Source organism: Neolamprologus multifasciatus, chromosome 23 (assembly GCF_963576455.1).
Source record: "Neolamprologus multifasciatus chromosome 23, fNeoMul1.2, whole genome shotgun sequence".
Classification (NCBI taxonomy): Eukaryota; Metazoa; Chordata; class Actinopteri; order Cichliformes; family Cichlidae; genus Neolamprologus; species Neolamprologus multifasciatus.
In genome coordinates, this window is record NC_140460.1 from 26,385,600 (window position 1) to 26,406,139 (window position 20,540).

The 20,540-nt window shown below is 42.3% G+C and overlaps 1 protein-coding gene across 3 annotated transcripts in view; it reads left to right on the top strand.

Annotated features, from left to right (window-relative positions):
- mbd5 (methyl-CpG binding domain protein 5) overlaps nucleotides 1-20,540 on the top strand; it is a 48,876-nt gene that overhangs the window by 6,525 nt on the left and 21,811 nt on the right. For all 3 annotated transcript variants that reach the window (XM_085151118.1, XM_085151117.1, XM_085151116.1), the window contains exons 2-5: nucleotides 7,630-8,255; nucleotides 12,669-12,771; nucleotides 16,804-16,975; nucleotides 17,831-20,218. In XM_085151118.1, the coding sequence (XP_085007244.1) occupies nucleotides 8,143-8,255; nucleotides 12,669-12,771; nucleotides 16,804-16,975; nucleotides 17,831-20,218 (2,776 nt within the window). In that variant the 5' untranslated portion in view covers nucleotides 7,630-8,142. The remainder of the gene's footprint in view (nucleotides 1-7,629; nucleotides 8,256-12,668; nucleotides 12,772-16,803; nucleotides 16,976-17,830; nucleotides 20,219-20,540) is intronic.

Sequence of the window (20,540 nt, forward strand, 5' to 3'; positions counted from 1 at the left end):
TGAATAACGCAAAAATCCTGCTGATGTCTTCACCTGGGGTCATGCTTTCAGTTGTGACACTGCCATTGCTCTTCCATAGATTCTCATTTTAAAATTAAAAGCCAGCATCATATAAAAAGCAGACTCTGGCATCTTTATCCCCTCACCACTCAACCAGTTACAACAGGATGATGGAGGTCTCTTTGTGTTCAAAGGGAGTTCTTCCTCCCTACTGTTGCCCAGTTCTTGCTCATAGGGATCATCGGATTGTTGGGGTTCTACCTCTAGTACTGAAGGGTCTTTACCTTACAATACAAGGAGGCTTATTGTGAATGTTCAGTCTACTTTTAGCCTCAAATACAGATGAGGGGTTCATGCTGTGGAGCTCCAAACCTCCAGCGTTGCCTTCCCGCTGCGTTTTCCATGCCAGTTTCTCTCAGCAGCTTCGTGTGCTTCCTGTAATGAGAAAATGCTCACTCACTTGTTAATGGGGTTTGACTTAATCTAGTTTTTTTTTTTTTTTTTTTTTTTTTACAGTTGAACTGATTGGTTGAAATCAACCTGTGCAGACACACATTTTACTTTTCCATTGGTTATGTCAGACCCTGTGTAATACCAGTAAGACTAACAGATCATCTATTTTAATGCTTCTGCTGGACTGTGACTGTGCTCCCTTGATTTTTACAGTTCCCAAAACAACTACTCCTCCACTGTTATCTCTTCTAATTGGCTTTATTAGTTTGTCACTCTGCAAAGACCTTAAGTCTTCCAGTGGGTTATGTGCTCCATTCAAACTTACCAGAGTCCAAATGCTGGCAAACTGGCGTTGCGTGCTCCTAAAGTCATTTGGAGCTCATGTTCTGACCTGAATTGTGAGTTGGCGAGTAAAGTTGTCGGCTCCTAGATAAAGAGGTTTTCCTCTTTCTCCTTTTCTTGTCCCGATGACTAAAGATCGGTCAGAGACAGATTGTCGTTAGAGTTGAGTGAAAGTCCAGCTCAGGCATGAACAAAGCAAAGAAATCTACTTCTTGACCTAATAATGAAATGCACACAGGCGACTTTGTCTGATCATATTCTTTAATATTTGGACACTGAGGGAGAACGTTTTCATTTACATAAGCTGCCGTCTTTAATGGACCACAAATTTAGTTACTAGAGGATCTTTGGCGTTTCTGCTCGTCTTTTTTTTTCCTTTAATGTGATTTCTTATCTAAAACAGTTTGTAATTTTTTTTACTCATTTCCTATTGAGGGTGCATTTTTTCCTTTTGTACCACATTAACTTTTTCCCTCTCTTGTTCCCTACTGTTTTGGTGACGTGTGCAGCTGGATTCACTCCAAACTGTAAAATTCCCATCACATTCAAGTGCATGCACTTTTGGATGTGTGAGATTAACCTTTCTGGGTTTTTCCATACAAATCTGAGTTGGCATATTTAAAAAGGGGTTGCAACATTTACCTTCATTTTGTGAATACTTTCAGTTACAGGTCCTCTGAGTAGATAAACATAGTTTGAAATCTGCCGTTTTTTTTTTTTTTTTTTTTTTTTTTTTTACCAGCATGTCTGTTAACAATACAGGGGTTGATCTAAGGACACTAACATCAGATGCCACTTTCTGCCTAACTTGTTACCTTATGTTAACATTTTATTATTAGCCATAGCCACTACTAGATGGCTTGTGTGGGTGCGGCTAGATAGTTTCATAGCTAAGTAAATACTTATGATAACTGTTTAATAATTCAGTGTTGAAACGGGAGCGTAACAAACCTCAGAATTATTAACAAAATGTCACTTAGTGTTGTGGACGGTTTCTGCTGTCTACAGCATCGTAGATGGTCATCTACAGTCATCGTTTTGGCACTGCTGGTATCTGCTACTGTTGCCAATCATAACTTTTAGCATTGATGTGTTTTTATTTTGTTTTTCTTTTCTTTTAAATTTCTGTTTTGTAATTTAAAATACAAAATCTAATACCTGGCCAGGAAAAACCCTGATAGCTCAGTAAAATAAATGACCATATGGCCAAACAAATACCTTTAAGAGCTAGAAACAAATTTGAAGTCAAAATAAATACAATGAAGTAAAATTATTATAGATTTCAATGAAAACTTTGAGTAATAACAGAGAAAAAGTTCATGGAAAATAAAACAGAATACAATTAACCTACTAAACGCACTAGTGGAAAGTGCGGTGCAAGAAAGCATGAAGTTGTGATACATACCTTTCATACAGAACCTAATTTTAGCAAATATTCACTTCTGAAAATCTGGATGGCGATACTTTAAAGAAAAAAGTAAAAAATTATTTTCATCCGCTGTTCAAGTTTTTGCTTGAGGTCTAACTTTATGCACTATAAGTTCAGAGATTTGCTCTCATATTTCTCTTCTATGGTTTAAGGAGACAAAGTAGGAAAACAAATTTCAAATGCATGTCTCTGTCTTTTTTCCCCATCCACAGTTGGTGTATTTTATACAACTGCATTGGTTTGACTGCTAGTGTTTGATCTCAGACAGTCCAGCTTGTAGCAGTTTTATCCACCTCCTCCTGCATCTCTATGTAGCTGGCAGAGCAGTAGGTGGCAGGGTGCACCTTCACTGTTCCCCAAATTCACATCAGGAGTTACAGACAGGTAGAGGTAGCTTTAGTAGGTGTGCTTTATTGAAGGCTGGGAGCCTTTATGCATCTTCCTCATTGTTCTCTTCATGACCGCCACTGCTATAAACAGCTGGCAGGAGAAAATACAAACAGCCCGAGATGGTGACTCATACTTCTTTTGTCTTCCAAGCGGTATCTCCAGCTGCTGCAGCCATGATGTGCAGTTATGTTTCAGGAACTCAGCTCTGCTGTCACCTATGACTAAGAAAACACACTTTCAGCATGTTCAAGCAGCAAAGGAAACACACAAAAATGGGTTTCATTTCCTTTTCCCACTGTTTTTTGTACTTTAGGTTTAAGGAAATCCTCTGTAAAAAGACACGTTTTTCTTAACCCTCCTGGTTGGGAGTCCTTGCTGACAGCGAGGACATTACTTGACCACTTAGAAGACGTCGAACTTGTAGATTTTAACCTAGGTGGATAGAAATTCACCATTCCTGTGATATCTTTGGTGAAGTCGTAGCCCTCAAGCTTTACAGTCTACCAGGACACAGCATTTGTTTGGGACAGCATAGCATATGCTGTATTCACATGTACCCTGTTTTTTGTAGTGCAGATGTGTACTGATACTACTGGTTTGTCCATTAGCATGGCTGCTAATGACAGCAACTTTCATGTAGAAAGTTGTAGTTTGGAAAGCATGTAAATAGTCTATTGATATCGGTTAGAGAAAGATTTTTTTTTTTTTTTTTTTTTGTTCGTCCATGATTGCCAAGACTTAAGAGAACATTTTTCAAAAGTCAAATGTGGTTGTCCATCATAATTATATGTGTGGTTTGAGAGAAATTGATAAAATCCTGTTTACGTTTGATTTTTTTTCCCTTAAATTTTGTATTTGTGCAGGGTTCAACATAAAAAGTGGCCGAATCTTTGGAGCCAGTAATCATTAGTTTTTAATGATTAGTTTTTATTACCGCCAGTATTTTCACAATGAAATGCCAATGGAAATCAAACTACCCATATGGATTGTTTAAATGTAACGAAAAACTGTTGTGTTTTTTTTTTGTTTGTTTGTTTTTAACTGCTTCCATCTACTTTTTACACGGCGGCATAGTAATTTAAGTAGAAGCTAAAATGGAAAATGGAAACTGTCTGCTTGCAGATAAACTGATCTTTGTCCACCCAACGGCTGGAGCCATGGACTGGTCGCCAATCTGGCGCAGACTTAAAACACTCAAACCAGAGACAACCATTCACAGTCACACTTATGGGCAGTTTAGAATCATCAATTAACCTAACCCCTATAACGGCATGCCTTTGGACTGTGGGAGGAAACTGGAGTACCCAGAGAGTACCCACGCAAACACGGGGAGAAAATGTGAACTCCACACAGAAAGGCCCTAGGCACGTGGTAGAATCGAACTCAGGACCTTCCTGGTGTGAAGCAGCACTGCTAAACACTGTTGCTACCTGATAGATCTCTAAAAATTTCTTGTAAATTTGATGCAGGCTAACAGCTGCCTCTCTTTTAGAGCCTATGATGTATGATTTTCAAGACTGGTACAGATATTTAAAAATGTAATCGACCAATACTTTGTTGCTCAGTTAGATGAAGACAAAACAGATTCCCCCAACGTTTGTTATGTATATTTATTTTTAACTCCTTTACATGCATTTTACTTTACGTACTAACTGCACTGGAAGTATCAATCTGCTAATAAATGACATGTTATTTTTATGCAATAAGGTAACAGTATGTAAAGTAATTTTAATTAGCTTTATTTTGGGGGAATTTAAAGTGATCGACGTGCCCCAGTGCGGGGAAAACTGTTAACACTGTTATTGTTATGTAAGTTTTTGTAATTCATGTGGTATGACTGCAGCAGAGAGATGATCCTAAAAAACTGATCGAGTAGCTCTCGGTGGTTGGTAATTTAAAAAAAAAAAAATCACAAGTGTTTGATTGAGGTCAGGCCCATGATTTTACGAGTCTGTATCTTTCCAATTTGAGGGAATAATACAAGAGAGCATGCCTCAAAAAAACAGTATTTATAAAAGATGTCTTCAAATAGCAACGCTGCACTGGGCTCCTACAGGGAAGTATAATTCATTTTTCCCTCCAGTGTGAACCCAACGGTAGAAACAATGTCTTCTCTAGACTTAGACTTACGTTAAATTAGATTTTAACTGTGCAACAGAGGTTTCTCCTTTTGCTGTTGTGTCTTTCCAGATAAACTGCGTACGTTTAACTGCCACCTCTTTCTTTTCTTTTTTCTTTCTTTCTTTTTTTTAAAAACCGTTCTTCCTCTGTGGTGGTGTCACTGAGTTTGGTCTCAGTTATGAGTCAGCAGCACCAGCGGCTGAGAGGAAGCTTTGCATGGAGCTCCATCACTCACAGGCTCTATTCAGCCTGATTACCAGCTTTGACGGGCTTCTCCTACTGTCTGATAGGGAGAGGGGGGGAAGCTGACAAAACTGCTGCAGTTTTGTTTTTTTTGTTTTCTTTATATAGACTTGAATGTTGAGGCAAGATTAAAGACCTGTTGCTATGAAAGCGGTGAGGATAAATGAAAGCATTTTCAACAATCAATTGCTGTGTTAAACCTTCGTCTAAAATTTAAGCGATTAAACTACAGACACCTAGTAAGGACACTGGTATTGGTTCTGGTACCAAACTTATTAGACAGCTGATGATGATTTTCTTGCAGCGAGATGTTACTACTTCTAGTAGCCAGGCTTTCTTTGCATTAGCTCGCTTGACAAAACGTAAAACCCCAGTAAGAGTTAATGTGTATCACAATGCTGGTTATCGCCTTTCTTTGTTAAGACCTTGATTATACTTTGCTACAGACATGGACCATTGGAGACTTGACAGCTGAGCTATCATTCCTGTTCCATTTCTTAGATTTCTCAGAATAACTCAAGTTTTCTGGCTCAAGTTTCTGAGCTGCAAAGAGGAGTTCATCTTGTCAAGAACAGTTTGTGTATTCATGAATTAATATTTTTTGTCTCCCTCTTGGTGATGTTGTTGATTTGTAATCTGTACATTAAAGCTTTGAAATTCAAACTTGCTTTAAACATTAAAAGCTAGTCTTTTGCTTGCGGTCTGCCTCCGTCTCATAGCCTGAAGACCCAAAATTAACTACATTCTGGTCTACATCATGTTTGCAGACTGTTCGTGGATTTTGCTTGTATTAAAAGCACACCTCTTGTCATTCTGCATTTTTATTGGTCCACTATATGTATGTCACATTACAGCAAGCACGAAGGCTCCCCCGACGGGCATGCTTGCGCTGTTCTTTGACGGGTAACTGGCCTTGCGTGGCGCAGTGGTGCTGTTGTCGTGTTGAAGGTGAAAGACCTTTAATAAAGTATGCACCTTGGTTTTACTATTACTTTTACTCAATATCCTACTCATAGACCAAAAACGCTTTATAATCTGTGGTCAACTATAATTCCTGGACTCTTAGTAGTACATTTACAATTGCTTTGGTCTCTGAATGATAGCAATAGTCATCATTAATCGTCATCGATCAATCACCAATAGATCGTGGTGGTAGTGTCAAGACTGTCTTGCAAACTGGAACCAAGAACATTTGCCTTCAAAGTAAAGGTTGGACCTTTTTGAAATGTGGTAAAGCGTATATTTTCCTTAGAAGGTGAAATGCATTTTTGCAGGTTTCACTAACACTCAGTGGTTTGTTAGCAAATGTTTCTAGACAAATTGTCATCGTCCATGTAAAACACAAGCAACCATGGCAGTCTGTTAGCATTCTGTGGGAAATTCTTTTATCACACTCTAATTGTGCTAATTTTGACCATAATTTACAAGGTCAAATTAGTGTTTTACTCAGTGTGGCTTGAAATTAGTGTCTGAGCACATAAACTCATCAAGAAAATGTTTTCTGAGGTCACTCTACAGATGCAAGGGGTTTTCTTCCCCTAGACTTCTGTAGGCAGTCCTCTTTGCAGAGTCAGAGAGTTCGCCTCCTAATGCTCATTAAATAGAATGTAGTTGTAAGACAAATCTGCATCGGCTTCACTTTTCAGAGCCAGGAGCTACAGATATCTCTTCCAGCTTTTTGGGTCAGGAACCAACTATTATCGACATATCAGAGGGGCCCCACCCTAATTTTAACTGTCCATTGAGCCACAAGAAATTATTTAGATATAACTGCAGATTTTTGTTATACCCTGTATTTCCCTGTATCGCCCCAAAGTAAATTAGAGTGCATCATGGGGGTTAAATTTCTTAAATTAGTTCTGAACAATAGGCTTTGTTGCTTAGATGGTACCTTTTTGCTCTCCCCTCCAAAAAGAGGGAGTATGTTTGCCTTCAAAGTAAAGGTCCAACCTTTACTTTGAAGGCAAATGTTCTTGGTTCCAGTTTGCAGGACAGTCTTGACACTACCACCACGATCTATTGGTGATTGATCGTTGACGATTAATGATGACTATTGCTATCATTCAGAGACCAAAGTATATTGGTTCCATTTGTCTGTTTGTGTTTTTGTTAGCAGTTTAGTCTCCACAGTTTACAAGATATAATTTTCAAATTTTGTGTGATGGTAGATACCAACAACAGCTCAAGCTGATTTAATTTTCATGAAAATCAGGTCAAGGTGACACCAAATTTAAAAAAAAAAAAAAACAGTAAAAACTTTATATTACCCACAATTTCACAACAATATACTAGGCCTTGGGATACATGAGTACCTGGATTGGGTAATTATTTGACCTTGACCTTCATTGTTAGCACCCAAGGTAAAACTTAACCTGGATACAAAAAAATAAAAAAAGATTAAAAAAAGGAAACCATATCAAGTATAATGTTTCATGAACGGGCACGGGGAGGGCTGTACAACGGACTTTATCTTTTCAATGCAACGCCCTGCAACTGAAGCCCTTGCCCTTCGGGGGAGTTGCGCTCTTGATGTGCTTTTGTTAACTAAGAAATCATTTTCTATTAGGGCTGTACACCTGTTAAATATTTTTGATGTGTAATTCTTTGTTTCTTGTTCTTACACCTCTGTCTTTTCTCCTCTGCCCTCAAAGGAACCATGGGAATACCACTACCCAACTGCATTTGGGAACCAATATGTTGAACATGGTCCGCAACATGTCCGCCTGAGGGGAGCCTGTTCTGGGCGGTGAGAGACAAATGGTGAAAAATTAAAAGTAAAGCGACTCTCCCCTCAACGCACAGCCGATTCCTCACCCCAACCCCCCACCCCTCCTCCTTCTCCCCTCCCGAGTCGGATGGCTCCGAATGACGAGCTGCAGTAATGGAAGTCCACCCGCCGTTCAGCACCGTGGCCATGAAGCAGCTCAAAGGGTAGGGTCTGCCGTGAGCTCGCCTCACCCTACCCACCCTGCACCCCCATCCTCCATCAGCTCCACCTGAGAGCACACTCCCACTCTAAAGTGAATATTCATCATCCTGAACCCTCCCTCCTACCGCCACCTCGGCCACGGCTTTGGAAGACAAACATGATGCGCATTGCGAAGACACTGGTTGATGTCTGATATATATACCTCTGAGGTGTCGAGCGTAAAACCAGCGGAGCAATGAATGGCGGAAAGGACTGCGAGGCAGGAGATGAGAGGCAGGCCGTCCCTGTCCAGGTCCCCATTGGCTGGCAGCGCAAGACAGAGCACGGCAGAGGGGTCGTGTACATAAGGTAAGAAAATGAGATCAAAACCATCAGAGCAAACATGGCTACAGATTAAGAAAAATATATCTGTGAACCACTGCACATGCTCAGTACATTTAGACTGAAAGCTGTTTAATAAAATGTTTAAACTAATTATGGGCATGAATGTCATGATCATTTCTGGCTTTTAATGATTTCTTTAAGCTGTTCTTTGTTCTGGAATGATTGTATAGCATACATCTTTAATGACTTGATAGAACAAGTACTGGGTGCCCAAGTTTCAATTTATTTTGTATTTTCTCTAATCCACACACGGTCAAAAGTATATATAAATACAGGCTCCGTTATACTGCCTATATACTTGCATATATAGGGGATTTGGGAAGGCCATTTCAGAAACTTAGTTACATCCGAAACCCAAGTTTCATCCGTCCACTTTTGGTTTTTATCCACTTTGTGCAGTGCACCTTTACCACTGTCAACAAAACAGGCCCAGAGAATGATGCTACCACCACCATGCTTGACAGTTGGTGCAGTGTTCTTGGGTTTGAAAGCCTCATCTTTACTCCTCCAACTATAACTCTATATGTAAACTCAAGGCAACGATAGAAGTTCAATTGTTATCTTGCCACATAATAAACATTTATAAAAGAGGTCTATATTGGAGCAACCTCTCTGGACACCAGAGAGGGTGCCGATTTCTTAATCGGCACCCTCTCTGGTGTCCTAGAGGTTTCCAGTTCATGTCAGGCTTGAACCTCGGTAGTTTCTGTGCTGTTTCTGAAGATCCTAACCAATTTCCTGTGTGACAGTTTGGGTCTTTTTCCACATCTGAATAACTTGTACTTACAATTGTTTGAACTGATGATCTTCGAGTCTGCAGTTATTTAGACCTTCCTAACTTGTGTAAATCTACAATTCTCCTTCTTAGATCTTCAGTGAGTTCCTTAGACCAGCGGTCCGCAACCTTTTTTGCACCACAGCCCGGTTTATGTCTGACAATATTTTCACGGACGTTCAAGGTGTCGCGGATAAATACAACAAAATAAAGCCAGTACCGGTACCAAAAAAATTTATTCATAAAACACGGAAAAAGACTCAGGGAAACCGAGTTAACGATAAAAACAATAAAAAATAACGATACAAAACCGATAAAAACCCTGAAAACCATAAATTTCACACCCGAGCCTCATCTCTCGCGGCACGGTACCAAACGACTCACGGACCAGTACTGGTCTGTGGCCCAGGGGTTGGAGACCGCTACCATAGACTTCCCCCACTGTTCTGAGCATTTGTAAGTCCAATGAGGGCTGTTAAACAAATCCTTTCCGTGCTGCAAAGAAACTACCAGTTTTAGTCAATCGTGATCACTAAAAAGAAAAAGCCTTGTCAAGTTGAGACATCATAGAACCTTCAGCACCACTTATTAAAAGATTTTGAGCCTGTATGTATATGTTTGAGCCTGTGTGGATTATTAAAAAATCCAAACTTGTTTTGCCCCAAATTTCCATGACATTCATGTTCTTGATGAGTGTATGTGTGGGACTAAATGGCTGAAAGTCTAATTCCTGTCGTCCACCAATCGATTATCGGTCTTTTTAAATCAATCTTAAATTGCATCATTTTGTTCCTATAAGAGTCAAGAAGAAATGAAAATTGTCGCCACATCTATCAGCTCATTATTACCACTAGTCTATATTAGGGCTGCTCGATTATGGCAAAAATGAGAATCACGATTATTTTCACTGAAATTGAGATCTCGATTATTTGACGATATTTATTTAACAATAACAATGTGTTGAATAATGACTTTAAAGATTGTCAAAAAATAATATAAAATAGTGTGCAAATACTGATAAGAGTGCAAATGTTTGCAATATAAAAAATAAATGAAAAATGTAAACATCTATGTTTAGTGAACTTTGCAGTGTTGCTCTGTGGTGCAGCTACGACACTGTAGCAAAGTTTACACACTGTGTCTACTTGATCCATGTCTGACTCCGCGAACCCATAATGTTTCCACACCACTGAAGTTTTCTTTTCAACCAACGGCAGTCACTCTTCTCTCCAAATAACTTCTGCTTAGCTTTCCGAGCTTCCCTCGGGTCCTCTTAATACCGGTCCGTGAGTCGTTTGGTACCGGACCGCGAGAGTTGAGGCTCAGGTGTGAAATGTATAGATTTCAGGGTTTTTATCGGTTTTCAGCGTTATTTTGTTATCGTTTTTATCGTTTACTCGGCTTTCCTTGGTCTTTTCACGTGTGTTATGAATAAATTTTCTTTTTTTCGGTACCGGTACTAGTTTTATTTTGTTGTATTTATCCGTGACACCTTAAAGGCCGGTCCATGAAAATATTGTCGGGCATAAACCGGTCCGTGGCGCAAAAAGGGGTTGGGGACCGCTGCTCTTAATTGTTGTGACACGTGTTCGAAATGCAGAGAGGTGCACTCGATTTGCCACACGGAGCAGCGCGAGAGTAAAGCACGAGGGAGGGGCTAATAATCGGCTCAGTCATTTTTAATGATCGTTGAAAGCCCAGATCGTATTCGTAATTAAAATTCGATTAATTGAGCAGCCCTAGTCTATATCATGACTAAAAGTGTGTTCATGAACAACAAAGGTGATTGATGTCATGTATCAAAGGTAAGCGTCAGGTTTTGGTCCCAGTCATTTGAATTCAAAGAGCACCCAGCAGGCTTGTTTACTGTGCACACAGGGTAGCGTTTCTCTAACTGATCGATGAGCAGAAGCATGGCAACTCTTTGATGATGATGCTTCCTGTGTCCAGCCACAGTCACCTGATTTAGTTTTCATTTGGCATGAACTAGACACACAAATTTCTCCACTGATCAGCCCATGGATACAGGTAAGCTGCAGACAGTGAAATGACTAACAAAGCGACTGCTCCTCGTCGGTCTCCTCCGATGAGTCGAATCCTTGTAGGCTGTGACTTGGTGTCCTTCCCGGCACGTGCGCTCACCAACCACAATAAACCGAAGCAGTTGGCTGGTGTCAGGTTTATTTTGGGTGTTGGAAAGAATCCTGTCTGTGACCGTGGCCTGATACTGTCACAGCACACTTGTATTTGCTGATGTTCTTTTACATTTGAAAGCATGCTTTTGCTTCAGGGATGATCCTCACAGTTGATTTTTTTTTCATTCTTTTTCACAGCCACAGTGATTGATGATTCAGTCTTTGGCTGGTTTGTCAACCAGCCACTGTATATGTTTGATAGGAACTACCAGCGGTACATACTGTTCTTCCTTAGAGGTAGTTTCTTTGTGCCAGCCTTCGAGTGCATAGAGACCCCTTTTATATCTGTCTTTGGTTAAAGCTCGTTCTAATGTTTCATCCAGGGGTGTCAGACTCCTTTTATTATTACATGGACCACATGCAGGCTAATTTTATCTCAAGCTGCCGTGACTACTAAGAACATTGCATAATAACCTATATGTCTAAGTTTCTCCTTTCTTTAACCGGTGTAGAGATACAAAGGCATATTAGGACTAGATTAAAAACAATTATCACCCAGAAACCCAATTTGTCCTGTGCATGTGTTCCATCCTTTCACAATAAAAGTCCTTGATTGCGTAGCTTCTGTACACAAAATGGCTCACAGAAGTGTACTGAAGTATTAGATACACTTTGCATAATGTGTGCCTCCAGAACTGCCATAATGCTTCATGTCACAAGGTACTGGAGAATTTGGTCCATATTCAGAGATGCTCTTCTGCACATTTGGGTTGTAATGAGTAGTTGTTTGAGTTACTGCTACCTTCCTGTGAGCTTGAAAAAGTCTGGCCTTTCTCCTCTGACCTCTGACATCAACAAGATATTTTCTCCCAGAGAAATGCCGCTCACTGGATAATTTTTCTTTTTTAGGTCATCTTCTCTAAACTCTAGTGATGGTTTCTGAAATACCCAGACCAATAACCTTGCCACATTACGTCACTTAAATCACCTTTCCTTTACCATTATGATGCTCATGTTGTCCTGACTATGCCTAAATGTAGAGAAGTACATTATTAAGACAACCGCATTTTCACAATTTCCCTTAAGGAAAGACGAATGAAGAGAAAGTAAATGACAATTATTTTCTGTCTTCATGTAAAGTGCATATATATTGTTCAGGTCAGGTGTTTTAATACATGTAGATGGAGATTATTCCTCCGCGGTTGATTTCATGCTAACTGCTATCCAAAAACAGTCTGAAGGAGCTGCTAACCTGCCTCAGAGAAGGGGGAAAAAAATCAAGTTTGTGTCCATCGTGTTTCTTTTCTTCTTCCACATTAACACTAAAGATCCGTGTTCAGGAGCTCCAGTCTAAAAATGTTGAATCTTATTTCAAACGGGTGTTTCAGTAAGCTTCCCAGAAGGAGCATTTTTGCTGTGGATTGTTGCCAGCTTCAGCCTCACCTTGTTGTTGTTCTCTGTGTGCAGTCCCAGTGGCTCGGTGCTAGCCAGCTTGGAGCAGGTGAGGACCTACCTGCTGACAGATGGAACCTGCAAATGCGGCCTGGAGTGCCCACTCATCCTCCAAAAGGTATATTTATTTATTTGCTTTCTTTTGGCTCTGATTAAACACAGTGAGATTTTTACAGCTGCTCCAAACTGAGCTCCAGATGATTCGCTATTTAGAGATTAAGATGGAGGAGCCAATCTGTGACGGAAATTAAAATTCTGTTGTCCACAAATTACGGCTAAACAAGGACCCCTAAATTTAAACTGGTGTGTGGTGTTTGTTTGTACAGGCTCCTTTCAGAGCTCTAATCATCAGGCAACTTGAGTGTACAGTGATAACTGCCGTTTCCTTTATTTACAGTAGGGATTTAATGTAACACCATCACGGTTTTCAGTTATTGTTATGCAGAAAGGAAAAACACAAACTGTATAAGCAAAAATGACATTTATTTATACAAACTGTCAGTTTTATCCTATTAAACAAAATTACAAGTTAAATCTCATCTTTGGCATTTTTTTTGGGCCGTTATTTTACAGTGCAGTATAAACCCAGTATGGACAGGAAAGCAGGGGGAGTGAGGCTCGGCCAGGGGAGCTATAGCACTGCTACATATGCCTCTTTTCCACTAGTACCTTCTCCACTCGATTCTACTCGGTTTCAGTCATTTTCCATTACAATTCAGTGCTTTGGGCTGTTAAAGCAACACGGCCAAAAGACCCGTCATGTCATTTGTATATGCAACAAAAACAACACAAAAATGGAGGATGTTGTAGGTATAAAGGTGATGGTGTGCCTGCTGCTAAACCGAAAGTAAGCATCTCCACTTCGTCACTGGACCACGGTGTCGGTGTTTGTGCAACCATTGGCAATAAGTGAGGTGGTTGGCAACCAGTTTTTAGGCCACTCCCTAGAGTGGACACTCCCCACACTCTTATTTTGAAAGTTCACTTGCTGCTAAACCATTAGCATCCAGTCTCTCTAGTTTTCCTTACTGATAATGCCAATTAGGCAGTTGTTTTGGTGGTCCCCTACACTGGGCTCAAAATGGAAGAGTTGGGACTCTACGGGATGAGAAACTCCAAAAACTACTTTGTTATGTATGGTCACAAAGTTTCTACTTTAGAGTCTTCTAGTTTCCTTTCAGGACCACTGCCTCTATTGTCTGCTCTGACAGCTTTGAATGGTGGTTCTGAAGTTTTATTCTTTAAAGTGTGCAGAGACTCAAATCAGTGTGGCTTAGAGTGAATTGCAGGAGTGAAATTATAAAAGAGTATACAGGAAAAGCTCTCCTGTAGCATAATCCTCTCCTATTTCATAGTCAGGATGTATGAAATGAACCCAAGTTGACCCGCTGATCTCTGTAGGACCAAACTACAAATGTTGGGGTTATGTGAGGCGTCACATTACACGGGGTAATCTGACCGATTATCCTTCCTGATGCTAAATTTGTCCCCAACACTCCACGCCATTATCAGAATGATTTTGTAGCGACACGTCTTCCCTTACGAGCGCCCCCTCCCTGCTGTCTTCTTAGTATCTGAAAATGAAGATGCAAATATTTTTTAAGACTCATTTTCTGGTCTTAAACATTAGTGCACTTTTACATCTTAACCGTCTTAAGATGTGGGATATCACATATCGCATATCATGAGGTGCTTGGGAGAGCCGCTGCCTCCATGTTTATCTGCGATTTAGTCTATGTACATCACTGCCTGTGCTGTTAAGACAGCCCCAAGAGATGATGAGCGTGAGGAAAATATAGTGTGCTGCCAGACCTGGATGTGATTTACATAATATTCAGGGGTGGTCACGTGGCTCGGGGAAGCAGCTTCCTGGCCTCAAAACTGATCCTCACCATCCTTATTCTGGGCCCACAGCATGCTTTCTTTTCTTTCTTTTTTTTTCTTTTCCTTTTTTTGTGGGGGGCTCTGATTAGTTGCAAAGCGTGATAATAAGCTTACTGTTATCTGTGAATCCATGATCACGGGAGATCCCAGTTTTCTCTTGAATGAATTGCAGTTGCTCTAGAAGCCCACGGGTGACTGGATGGATGGGTGGATATCTATGTTTATGTGTGCACTGATCTAAGAGGACTGTTTAAGCAGGGGTTTTTCATGCGTACTGATTTTGCACAGGTATGTCAAGGAAAAATACTATTTGATATTCACAGGAATTTCTTGGACGATTCCTTGAAGATTCTTCCCCAGCCACACTCGGATGACTGGGCATTGTTGTGACACGCTGGCTTTACCTGAGGCCTGCACTCTGAAGCAGGATTTGGGGTGTAGTGAGGAAACCTCAGTGTTAGGAAGACAAAGGTTTACTTCTCATCACTATAGTAACCTATGCTGGAGAATTAAGCTGCTCCTTAGCAAGCTTTGTTTAAGATTTGACATTAACAGGTATGAAATCAGCTTGCACTCACCAGTAATTTCTCTGGAAAATGGTGTCATCATTCCTAAAAGATCCCTCTGGGCAAACAAGGGCAGTTGTTGACCTTTTATTAGCATTGCGAATAGCCTCAAACACCAGCGTTTGTCGTTCACATTAAAAAAAAAGTTTCGAAATATTAACCTTTAGTGTAATGAAAACAACTCTTTCGTGCTACAATCAGACCTGCAGTATGAACGAAATTATAGCAGCCATAGGTGTTCAACATCCTTTCTTTTATACAGTGATACAATCGGAATACAACCAGTTACATTTAGTCCCCTACTGCAAAGAGTTGCGTTGCAGGAAGTAGTTGTCAGTCTGCACTTGTTTTTGCAGACTGACTCAGATTGATTATAGTATTTAGACTTCTGCCGGAAATGTACGTCCTAACTTACAACATAACTGAAAATCCTACGCTGTAACCTGAGTTGCACCTCCCAAGAAATGCGTTGGATTGAAGCAGCCCACAACTATTGTGAGCAACCTGTTCTGCACCGTTAGCTCCTCCTGTGCATTTCCAGCTACAGTTTATTTATCAATGAGACAAACAATCATCGCCTCAGTTTAAAGAATAATAATCAGTGTAAATATGGAGTTCCTACTGGGAGATTGCTGAAACTACTGAAATGGACATTAGAATTTTATGAAGAAGTTAAAAAGCAAACAAACAAACAAAAAAAACCTGGCTCTGCAATGACTCCCTGCAGAAGTGAAACTCAGGCATATGTTGGCAATCGGACTGTGTTTATAAATTATATGTTTGCAAACCTTCACCAATCGGCATGAGGGTGATTGCAGTCAATCTGAGTTGGACTGATTGTTTGAAGACAGGTTGCCTTCCCACTCAGCGACCTGTATAGTGATCTTGAGATTGAAAGTGGTTGCTCAGAGGTTGCATGCTCAACTCCTGGATGACAAGTTAGCTCTTTTACTAGTCACGAGAAGACTGCTTACTCTGATGTGACTGGAACCTTAATGATAGAGGTCCCGGTTGATCTCTGCTGTCAGGTTTTTGTCCTGGATACAAATAGGCTAAACTTTATTATTACAGCAGAACCTTTTTAGTCGTACTGACCAAAGCACTTAAAGCTCTCTCACATTCACACGGTGCTTTTAATGCGCTTCACTCTCACTCGCAGTCTGCTGAGTTGTCTGCAGCAGCTGTGCTGGTTTCAGTCTGCTTTATGTCGTTCTATATCAGTTTTATCTTCCTTTGTAAAACCAGTTGTTGTGCTGCCAGTGCACTTCACTGTTTTTCTCATTGGGGAGGTGCTCAACCTTTTGTGTGACTGCTTGACCTGATTGATGATGTGTTGGTAAATAAAGACAGATATGAAAAAGGCATCCTGGGTATGGTGAATTTGATTAACAGTGTATATGATATATATGTATATATGACAGAAAATGGGGAATGGCTAAAATGGCTAACAATAAAGGCCATTGCATGAGAGCGCAGAAACATGGTGCAAAACGTAAATTAATTAAGCAAAAAGATTGTGAGTAAACTTAAACTACTTAGAACTGAAGAAGCTTCTCGGATGAGAGGTGAAACATCTTCAAGCAACTTAAAGAAGTCCAGACGCTTTTCTTTGCAAGCTCCTTTGACGATTGTGAGTAAACAAGCAAAACGTTGACCAAGTCAGTTCAGTGACTTCTATCCACTTTTATTTATCTCCTCAGGTGTTCAACTTCGACCCCGGGGCAGCTGTCAAACAGAGGACAGCGGAGGATGTGAAAGCAGACGAAGATGTCACCAAACTCTGCATTCACAAGAGGAAGCTGCTGGCTGTGGCCACACTGCACAAGAGCATGGAGACGCACCCGCCTCTGGCACTGACCAGTTCAGGAGGAGGTACGAGTATACGTTACAGCTCTGAAACCATTTGTTAGGACACTTGGAAGTTAGCTCCTATAAATCCAAATGAAAGAGGACAGTGTTGATGTAATTTACGTTCTAGTTTTGGGAAATATCAGTGAGTTTGGTAAGTAATTTATCCATTGTAGAAGTTCAAAATTCTAGCTGAACTTATACACAATAAGCAAATGAAATATTTGGAGGTTTTCAGGCCTTTCACGTTGCCTCGGTGATATTCTGTCAAATCCACTCACTTTTATTTGAACTCGAAAATAAAGACAATCATAAATACTTAAAATTACTGTCTATTCATATATAAATCATACTTTAAGATGTATAAAACAAAAGAAGAGAGAGAGGGAGATGCAGAGAGAAATTTATTGACACAAACTTGGAAGTAATAGATATAGAGTAATATGAAAATAATCAAGAAATCACCTGTCTGTTTTGTGTCTGCTAATGGTCAATCCACCTTTACAGTTGTACTACTGAAAGTCAGTCAAATGCAAGATTAAAAAGGTGTGTTTAAGAGCTTTTTAGATTATTCTCAGTTTGTATTATTAGGGAGTCCAGCATAGCGAGCACCACAATAATCTGGTTCATTTGAAGTGAATGCACAAGTGTTTCATAATCACGTTGAGTTAGGAATTGTCTTATTCTAGCGATATTTCCAAGAAGGAAGAAGGCTCTCTTGGTAAATAACTTGCCAGCCTATTAAAGTCCTACATTTTGAGTTAAACTATACATGGAGGTGAATAATAGTTACTTTCTTCTTCTGACTAATGTTTTCTCCAAGCTGTTGGTCCTGGTTTAACTCAGACTTTCCTTTTCTTTCTTTCTTTTCTCTTTAAGGTACATCGTCTGTGGTTGCTGTGCATTCCACAACTCAACGAGCAATAAGGACTAAACCCCACGATGGCGTGCCCAACTCTGTTGGCCCTGACTGTAAGAACCCTTTCAAGGTGATGATGGTAGGCGGACAGCAGCAGCAGAGGCTGTATCCACCCCAGGAGTTGGGTGGAGCCCAGCAGCCAGAGCATTACCCTGGATACCCCAGGCTGCAGAGGCTGGGCAGCGGGGAGCCAGGCCCTAAATCCCCTTACCGGTCCGGGTATGGAGGCATGTTGAGCCCACCTCCATCTGGTGCTAAGCTTTATGGAGATGGCTCGCAGTCTCCCAGTACAGAAACTCTGGGCAGCCCTGAGGGCTTTACAAGGACCAATCCTTGTGGGTTTCCAGGAGGCGGTAGCCCTGGCTCAGCCTCTATCCACGGAAACACTAGGACACCTCTTTCCCCGCCTAGTGTGATGCTTCACGGCTCCCCAGCGGGCCAGCCATCGTGTGCCATGACAGGAAGGACTAGCACGCCCCTCTCCCCAACGGCCACTGCCAAAAGCCCTGTCATTAACATGAACATGCCGCGGGGGAACTTCCCCCCTGGTATGGATATGCCCCGTGCAACATTTCACCATAAAACACAGCCCCCTGTGCACCCTGTACCGCCCCCTCCATCCATACCGCCATCCTGTGCCCTCCAGAAAAGGCAGTTAACGTCTGAAAAGGACCCCTTAGGCATCCTGGACCCCATCCCTAACAAGCCAGTCAGCCAGACTCCCACCAATGCCCCAACACCCTCCAACTTCCAGCCTAACATCCACTCTCAGGTACCAGTGATGAATGTAAACATACCCCCTCCTGCCATTGTTCCCTTGCCAAGCAACTTACCGTTACCCACAGTGAAGCCTGGGCCTGTGGGTCATGGTGGCCATGTTCAAAGGACTCAGCAGGGTGGTCCGGCTTCCTCCATGTCTCCCTCCCCCGTTACCTCACCTGTCCACATGGCTGGGCCTGCGCTTGGGAGAATAGAGGCCTCCCCTCATCGCTCGCGTTCATCCTCCACCTCCTCTGACCACGGTAACTTTGCGATGCCCTCGGGACATCAGGCCCCGTGTGGCACCATAAAGGTTCCTCCTCGTTCCCCTCGATCAGCTATGGGGTCTCCCAGGCCTGCCATGCCCTCCAGCCCCTCCACCAACAAAACCGATGCACTCCATCAGTACAAAGACTCCCAGCTGCTGCCCAGTATGGCAAATTCAATTGGCGCCCAGCAGCATGGCAACCCCATGTACTCTCCAACCTCTTCCTCCTCCTCGTCATCTTCTCTGGCCACGCCCAGTGCTTCCCAGAAGGGTCACCCGGGACTCCTGGGGATGCCCCTCAACCAGATCCTCAACCAACAGAATGCCGCTTCCTTCCCCGCCAGTAGCCTCCTGTCAGCCGCAGCCAAAGCACAGCTAGCAAATCAAAACAAACTCAGCGCTGCTGGCAACAGCACTACTGGCATGGCTGCTGGTGGTGTTGGTATGTCAGGCATGGGGGCAGGTGGCGGAGGTAATGGAGGGGGTGGAGGGCATCCTGGCCCCGTGAGTGGCCCTCGAGGCATGGAAGGACACAGCACTTTAAATCCCATGCTCCCGCCAAACTCCACCATGCTGCTCAACACTCCTGAGGGCCAGAGCGGCCGGGCAGCTCTCAGAGACAAGCTCATGGCCCAGCAGAGGGATCCCATGCGCAAACGAAAGCAATCATCCGGGAGCAGTGCCATAAACCATGACAACAACATGGTGTATAGCATGCTCAGCAAGCCAGGCTTGGGAGGACACCACATGCCGGGCCCCAGTGCCACTGAGCAGCTACGAAAAGTGGGCCGACTTGGAAACCTTCACCCGAACACCTCCATGGCCCAGCTTCTTCAGTCCATGAGCAGCCACAGTTCTCACAACCTGGCAGGCAGTGGTCATCGTCCAGGTCTAAATCCCGGACCGGCATCCGGCGCTTCAGGAGTCGCACCGCTACACTACAACGACAGTACGGGCATGGTCCCCGGTGGCACTCAGCAGAACCTCCTTGTCCAGCAGAGGCTGCGGGGTCCAGGGGAAACCCTGCAGCACTGCCAGAACATCGACACCTCTGGGGGCCACCTGGGCCCACGTCCAGGCCAGTTCCCGGACATGATTGCTCAGATGCAGGCATCCTCCATGAGTAACTGTGGGCCTATGGGGCCAGGCGGCACACTGGTGGGACCTGACGGCATAGCGCTGGGGCGCCCAAACACTAACCCCCCACCACTATCGCATCCTGGCCCCCACCCCTCACAGCTTCATAGCATGGGACGGACTAACATGGTGATTCCACACGGAGGTGGTGATGGAAGCTGTACCCAGAGCGTCTCCGAGACAGGTGAGATGAGATTAAACCTACTACTAGCTGTATGACAGGTAGAAACAGGAGGAAGGTATGGAAAATGCTGAACATCAATAATCTTAATGTTTATTCAGGATTCATTACAACCTGTCACATTGTTCAAAACCTCCATCTAGGTAACACCATCTCTATCAAGGTATGATTTTATGCAATCTCAAACTATAAGGGAAGACATTACTAGAGTGTCATTTACTGCCATGTATGTTGAATACTCTGGTGCTACGAAAGAAGTGAAATCTTTATCATTCAGAAGGGATGCATTTAATCTCCCATTGTTTCTTGTGGCCTGTGTTCCAGA